We start from the raw sequence: 7,500 nt of genomic DNA, 5'->3' as shown, positions 1-7,500 counted from the left end.
TTTACTAGGATTTAGTAGTGTTATAGGGTTTTAGATGGTTTTGCGCTCTGGGCTTCACTTTGACCTAACCTAACCTTATCTTTTATGGAACCTAACCTAATCTAATGAAACTGAACAAAAATGAAGGCAAAACAAGTCTAAACAAGTCCATATTTCTATATGGCTTCTTCAATAATTGACTCTTTGGTGAATAAAGACTGTGGAGCCATCATGTGTCAGCAAAATAAACTACAATCACAGTAGACATAGTATTATACACACCCTCTCAGCCTCAAGGAATTAAACAGAAGAGATAGATGCTATATGTTAGGTGAAAAGAATTTGCTGACAAAACCCCTCCCAGAAAATAAAACTGCTGTTTGATACACATAATCTCTCCATAGTTTTGCCATACCTGAAGGGCGTGGAGGAAAATTCATCTTTCGCCATGTACTTCACTAGACAGTGGCAAGATACTCTGCTGGTGTCCCTTCACAACTTCTTTGCTGTGGTTTTCCAGGTGTGTAAAAAGATTCCTAATTATTCAACTGATATGCTAATATTAGTTAAGAGAGTTTTTTAGGACCAGTCTCTTCTAACATGACTTTAATTGCTGACTTTAAATTGTCTTTATTTATGTGTGTTTACTGCTTATTATTATAATTATTAAGATTATTAAGACGAATGCAAATGACTAGAGAAAAAATTAATGAAAAGAACCACAATAGCCGTCCTTTCTCCAGAGCATTGAACTGCCTACTTTAGCAAGCTACCGTGATGAGGCCTCTAAGATTGCCAGGCTGCAGGAGGACAACGAACTGTTGCGTGCTCGACTGAGTGCCCTCACCACCTCCGACCAGCCCAGTCTCGAACACCTCGTCGTACCTGATCCTCCTCCTCCTTCTCATCTCATGGATGATTTTTATAACATTGCTCAGTAAGTATTATGTGACGTTATTTATGAGGTAAGCTGCTTTTATGGATTAGCTTTTGCCTAAATGTACACATGTTTTGAGATATTTACGTACACAGCGCTGGTATCTGACGTACCTAATGTATCTGACGATTCATAAAACAGAGATAATTGCTGTTAGTATTATTACAATTTTTGTTATTATAATTATTGTTGTTATTTTATTTGTATATATTATTGTTATTATTGCTGTTATTGTATTATTATTATTATTATTATTATTATTATTATTATTATTATTATTATTATTATTGTTACTATTGTTATTATTATTATTATTATTATTATTGATTCTTTGATTGCAGAGAAGCACCTTCTTCAGAGAGTCAGTTGAAATCCCTGAAAACCATCCTCTTTGGACTCGGTGGAGGCCTCCCAACGTCCCCAATTCTTGGCCGACGAGCGACCGGAGGAGCTGCCTCTGCCTCTCCCCAACCCAGTCCCATTGCAGCTCAGGCTCCATCTTCGAATAACCATGTGAGTCAACACATTAGAAGCAAGCAGGTTAGCTCTCGGACAAGTGGGGTTTTGGCAATGCCCAGGAGTTTAGTAGAGTTTAGCGGTGTGTGTTTGATTACTGGTTGGTCGATATATTTGATTTGTTAATTAATTGATACGTTTAAAATTTTATTTTTTTTATTAGAATTCCAAGAAATTGATGTAGTGTTAACCCGAAGCCGCTGGGGATGGGGATGTACGTACATGCCCACTGTGAGTTTAATTTATTTGTTGTTTTTACACATAGATGGCTCCACAAGTACTAAGTTACAAGTGAGCCAATTATGGGTATTACCTGTCTCACCTGTTTACCCTTTCTTTTCCTTGATATTCATTAATCTTTTCTGGTATCTAATATTGGTATAACAGAAATAACTGCAGTGGTATTGATAGGATTAGTAAAAAAGTGTCTTTCTTACAAACTCATGGAAAGGTGAAATCAGGTAAGGTCACAAGGTCTACTAATTGACTCCTTTGTGGCTAAACACTTGCAGAGCCATCTGTGTGCAGAGACGTTTCACAAAACAATACTATAGGGAACACAACATTTTCCCCGAGACTTTGGGTTAATGATTATAGAAATTTTGGGCTGAATAGTTACCGCAGTAGGTTGTAAATCTTAACCTATTTCCAGCGTAGACTTGTAGTGGGTTCAAGGTTTATACATCGTCAGAGAAAAGATGTTGTAAATTGTGATTCATGCCAGAATTAGCCTTAGAATGTTTTTTTAACTCCCTAATTTCTTTTAACACTATTGCTGCCACAACAACTCTCATAGCTACTGCAGTGAATAGTAATTTTAGAATTATTAGAACTATTGTTGCCATCACCATGATGGCTACTATTTCTGTGTATTTTACTACTGTTCCTGCTCATATATTAGAGCTAGTATTACTATTACTATTGGCACTCTTTATGGTGACTTTACACTTTTCAGTGAATAGGGGCTGTGAAAGTAATGTGTTCAGTTAAAGTAATAGGTAAAGGCCGGAGGGTCTTATGCAGTCAGTAACTCATATTTTCAAGACAATTTCATGTACTTCAAGAGCCCTTATATTGATCATTCTTTCTGCATAGAAAACAGTAAGCAATAAAGCGAACAAAACACAAGGTTTTTCATATCATTTTTATGATATAGTCTACTGACTGCATTGTGATTTAGACAGAACAGAGAATTTTACATGAGCTTTAATGGTGTTAATTGAATGGGTTTTAAAGTCCTCCTGTGTGCTGATAACACCAGGTTTGTCATGCCTATACTTAATAGGGAAGGCAGTAAGGGAATAGGTTGAGTAAAGATGTAGCAAATAGATAAATTCACTTTTGTCCCCTACTGAAAGGGAGGAACCAGTGTGTTCACACACTCTGTTGCAAGAAGAACTTCATCCCAAGCTCCAGCAGAGGAAAAGAAGAGGACACGTTCTTCTAGTGTTGCCAGCATGTCTTCAAGGTGAGCTGGTGAAGAGATCAAATTTTAGGAAAAAAAAACAACATTAGAATAAATAGAAAAAAGAAACAGAATAAAAGAAAAAACAATGTAACAAAAGTGTTGACTTGTACTGTTTCATTACTGTATTTACTTTACTTCCTTGTTCTGAATTGTGTAACTTCAGAGGCGAATGTCTTAAAGTCAAACCTACCTGTGTAATATGCATTGAATACAGATAACATTAGGGTCATAGTGCTGTCTGAAGGGATGCATTTTTGTATCAACATTAAAACCAAGCTTCCTACAGCAGAAATAGTGGAGAACACATACCTGTTAAGCGATTAGTCCAGACATCTGCCTCCACCACTAGGCAGTCGAGGTCCCCTACGAAGATTAGGCCTCAAGAGGAACCCATGTCTTTTGCTAAGGTGGAAGTGACCAGTGACAAGTCTTCTTTCCTTTTACTTGGACAGGTGAGTAGTGGAAAGGTGGCAAGTTCGTTACTGATAGCTGATGGTGATCATGATCATTATTATTATGTTTATTTTTATTTTTATTTTTATTTTTATTTTTATTTTTATTTTTATTTTTATTTTTATTTTTATTTTTATTTTTATTTTTATTTTTATTTTTATTTTTATTTTTATTTTTATTTTTATTATTATTATTATTATTATTATTATTATTATTATTATTATTATTATTATTATTATTATTATTATTGTTATTATTGTTATTATTATTATTATTATTACTATTATTATTATTATTATTATTATTATTATTATTATTATTATTATTACTACTACTATTACTATTACTGTTACTATTACTACTACTAATACTATTATTAGTAATTATATGTATTATATTAGTAATTATTATAATTATAATATTATTATTATTATTATTATTAGTATTAGTATTAGTATTAGTATTAGTAATAGTATTAGTAATAGTATTGTTATTGTTATTGTTATTGTTATCATTATTATTATTATTATTATTATTATTATTATTATTATTATTATTATCATTATCGCTATCGTTGTTGTTATTATTATTGTTAGCGTTATCATTATCGTTATTGTTATCGTTATCGTTATCGTTATCGTTACCGTTACCATTATCGTTATCATTATTGTAATTGTAATTTTAATAACATTAGTAGTAGTAGTAATGGTAGTAGTACTAGCAGTAATAGTAGTAGTTGTAATAGTTGCAGTAGTAGTAATAGTAGTGAAGTAGTAGTAGTAGTAGTAGTAGTAGTAGTAGTAGTAGTAGTAGTAGTAGTAGTAGTAGTAGTAGTAGTAGTAGTTGTAGTAGTTGTAGTAGTTGTAGTAGTAGTAGTAGTAGTAGTAATAGTAGTAGAGGTAGTAGTTGTAACAATGGTAGTAGTTGTAATAGTAGTAGTAGTAGTAATAGTAATAGTAGTAGTAAAAGTAGTATTGGTAATAGAAGTGTAGTACTAATATTGTAGTAAATGTTATCCATTTCTTGAGATGAAGCCGTCAAGAAGCCAGCAGAACACTGATGCAATGATCTTTCCAGGAGGAGTATTCAGAACACAGAGCAGTTGTGACGCATGCGGTTTTCAACCCCTCAGGAACCCTTGTGGCCTCTGCCGACACTGATGGCGTAGTCAAACTTTGGTCTCCGTCTCCGTCCCCTAAGTATGTGTACGTTGTGTCTTTAATGTGGAAGATATTTTTTCGTTGGATTTTTTTATTTTAATTAATCTTCTTGACTTCCTTGGATTAGATCGTTTGAACTATGGAAAGTAAGACACAGTGCATATTTTAACAAAATAATCTATCAACTTCCCGTAGGACCCAGTCTGGGGTTGTTGTAAAGAGTGCAGTCACAGCCCTGGAGTGGTTGCCCCGCGGAGAACGCTTTTTACTTTTAGCCACCAAAGCTGCTTCCCTGCGTCTCTATGACTCGAGGGATAAGAAAACTGTCTGGGAGACTGGACCCGAGAGCTGTCCTGTGCTTAAAGACCAAAGGTAAGAAAATTTTATGTGGAAAAAAACATAAATGAGAAAATGTATGTATCTCTATATTATTTTTGTGTGTGTGTGTGAATTTCTCGTCTTACTGTGTTTCATCATTTTGGATATTGCCTTCTAATGCAATTAAATTGAATTTTTTAAAGGTTCTTAATTATGAATAGCAAGTCTTGAATCCTATTTGACCCCTTATATACTTATGCACAGAATAATGGGTGTACGAGTGAGTCCAGGGGAAGGCAGTGCAGTAATCAGTGTTGCTCCCCGTGTAAGACCTCAGGGTACCTCAACTCCACCAGCACCCCCTTCACTGCACACCATTGATATGAAGAGTCTCAAAATTGAGGTAAATAGTGTCAAAAAGTCTTTGAAACTTGTTGCAGATTTAAGGTTATCGTAATTGTTTGTTGCTTTCTGATTGCTGCATTGCATACATTGTTGATGCTTTTATTATTCTTACATTGTATTTGCTTACATATTTCCATATGAATGAAATTGTATGCATTCCAGGATATGAGTAACAAGAATTCTCCTTCAAATCGATTTTCAGAGTTCATACCGTTTAGATGGAGGTGTTGTCAATGGCTGTATCATGAACCACAATGGAGGGCTGTTGGTGTGTGGTTGCAACGATGGCTCAGTGAGAATTATAGATTTACGTTGTCCTGATGTCATAGCTTCATGGCCAGCACATCAGGGCGAGGTGTTTACTGTGCGGCTCTCACCTCAGGAAAATAATATATACACCATTGGAAGCGACAACAGAGTAAGTAGAGATTGTTGATCTATGAATTAAATCTTAATATCCCTAATGCCCTTAGTTACTTGGTATATTTTTGTAAGCAAGGGAAATATTAACTCTCATTCATACCTATGGTACATACAGAGAAGATAATAATGATATTATGAAATATTAGATTGTTTTGTAGGTTTTACCAAGGACATGTCAGTTATCCTAGATTTGTACGAGCTCTTTTGTCTTTCACTCAAGTTTGCCTGCTGGAGCATGGCACAGACTGGAGCTCGGGTGATGGATCATGTTCTACATGACCGTGCAGCTGGGCCATTCCTCGTGGGCGTAGGGAGTGGAGGCACTGGGCGGAGCGTTCTACTTCGCCCTTATGGACCACTCTTTGCCCTTCACCAGGATGGGGAACATGTGCTTACCTGCTCACCCAGTGGACCTATTGTGTATAAGGTATGTCTGGTGGAGATAATGGAATGGAATGTGCTTGTGTCAGAGTATTAGATGGAAGATTGAAAAGAGGTATTACTTGTCTGTTACTGAGGAAGACTCACTTATTTTTCTGTTATTCTATGTAGATATAGCAAGTTATAGCTGTAGCACACTAGGGACTAGGGACAGATCATCAGACAGGTCTGATGTATAGATCCTGTTAAAAACAGATGATATAATATTTTTACTTCACACTTTGAACAAAGGCAAGTATTTAAAAAAAAAAAAAAAAAAAAAAAACATTTTGAACAGCAGTCCCCCCCCAAAAAAAAAAAATCTTCAAGAAATAGGGGTAATATGCAAAATTAGATATAATGTTTATTTAAATTTCTAAACAAGTAAACATGCAGTTTTTCATTCTTTAGGCTGATCATGACCGTGAAAAGTTATATGCTTATATTATCATAAGCTGTTAAATTAAGCTAAAGCTAAATATGGACACATTGTTTTTCCTTCCCCAGGTTGGTGAGACTGGTTTGGAACAGGTTCTGCAAGTTGGAGGTCACAAATCCCCTGTGGTCACTGTTGACTGGTGCAATGCCCTTCAGTGTGGCACCTCTGTTGCTGCTGCTCTGGATGGCTCTGTCACTGTTGCGACTCTGATGCGCCAGTAGGCCTGAGGGAAAAGGAAATCTCGCCGTTTATACTAATGTGCTTCTAGTTAATTAGGAGAGGATGTAGAGTTCCATATAAATATGCACCCTAGTCCACACACACTCATGCAGATACAGACATATGCAAACACTGCATGCTCATGACTGTATACCTCCACCATCCCACCCCCACCCGTGCACTCACATCCACATACATGCACACATCCACTCACACACGTCCACACATGTACATGTCCACACACAACTTGCACCCTCCTCCCCTACACACAAATGAATATTAATTTCAGAAAATAACTGTAAATATGAAAAGCTATACACTATATACAAATATATTGAAGAAATGATCTATGATAAATTAATCATATAAGATTTATATTTTCTCATGTACATTTACAGATCTATTTAACATTTCCAAGTCTTAGTTAGTTGCCTCATAAACAGTAACATTCCAGTTTTACTCATGTAATGAGAGCTATATATATTACCTATGACAAAAGGAAAGCTGTACACATTTAATAAAGGCTCTGTCACATGAGGTTAAAGAGATGTATACTATATTTGAAGTATTGTTTGTCTGTTCTGTTGTTTACATATTGAAATGAAAGCCTCATCATGTTATCACATTGTTTCATTTACGTTTGTCCAAATTTATCCTGACATAATATCTATTATGTTTAAATGTGTATATAATAAATCGTAAATTTAACACACTGTTTTCCTGTTCTCTGATGTCTTCCATAGTACTGAATGATTCTGGATTT

General features: G+C 35.1%; 1 protein-coding gene across 4 annotated transcripts in view; it reads left to right on the top strand.

Annotated features, from left to right (window-relative positions):
- Nucleotides 1-7,443, top strand: part of LOC125029099 (WD repeat-containing protein 91-like) — a 9,551-nt gene extending 2,108 nt beyond the window's left edge. Inside the window, exons 4-14 of one of the 4 annotated variants that reach the window (XM_047618884.1) lie at nucleotides 384-499; nucleotides 723-916; nucleotides 1,258-1,429; nucleotides 2,791-2,900; nucleotides 3,187-3,352; nucleotides 4,431-4,552; nucleotides 4,709-4,885; nucleotides 5,096-5,234; nucleotides 5,439-5,654; nucleotides 5,880-6,086; nucleotides 6,587-7,443. In XM_047618884.1, coding sequence (XP_047474840.1) covers nucleotides 384-499; nucleotides 723-916; nucleotides 1,258-1,429; nucleotides 2,791-2,900; nucleotides 3,187-3,352; nucleotides 4,431-4,552; nucleotides 4,709-4,885; nucleotides 5,096-5,234; nucleotides 5,439-5,654; nucleotides 5,880-6,086; nucleotides 6,587-6,739 — 1,772 coding nt within the window. In that variant the 3' untranslated portion in view covers nucleotides 6,740-7,443. Of the gene's footprint in view, nucleotides 1-383; nucleotides 500-707; nucleotides 917-1,257; nucleotides 1,430-2,790; nucleotides 2,901-3,186; nucleotides 3,353-4,430; nucleotides 4,553-4,708; nucleotides 4,886-5,095; nucleotides 5,235-5,438; nucleotides 5,655-5,879; nucleotides 6,087-6,586 lie in introns of all 4 variants that reach the window. The other 3 variants (XM_047618883.1, XM_047618882.1, XM_047618885.1) reach the window with 3 other exon arrangements.
- Nucleotides 7,444-7,500: the final 57 nt, after the last annotated feature.

Source organism: Penaeus chinensis, chromosome 9 (assembly GCF_019202785.1).
Source record: "Penaeus chinensis breed Huanghai No. 1 chromosome 9, ASM1920278v2, whole genome shotgun sequence".
NCBI classification, from domain to species: Eukaryota; Metazoa; Arthropoda; class Malacostraca; order Decapoda; family Penaeidae; genus Penaeus; species Penaeus chinensis.
The sequence above is the reverse complement of the archived record's forward strand: the minus strand, read 5'-3'. Positions and strand labels throughout refer to the sequence as shown.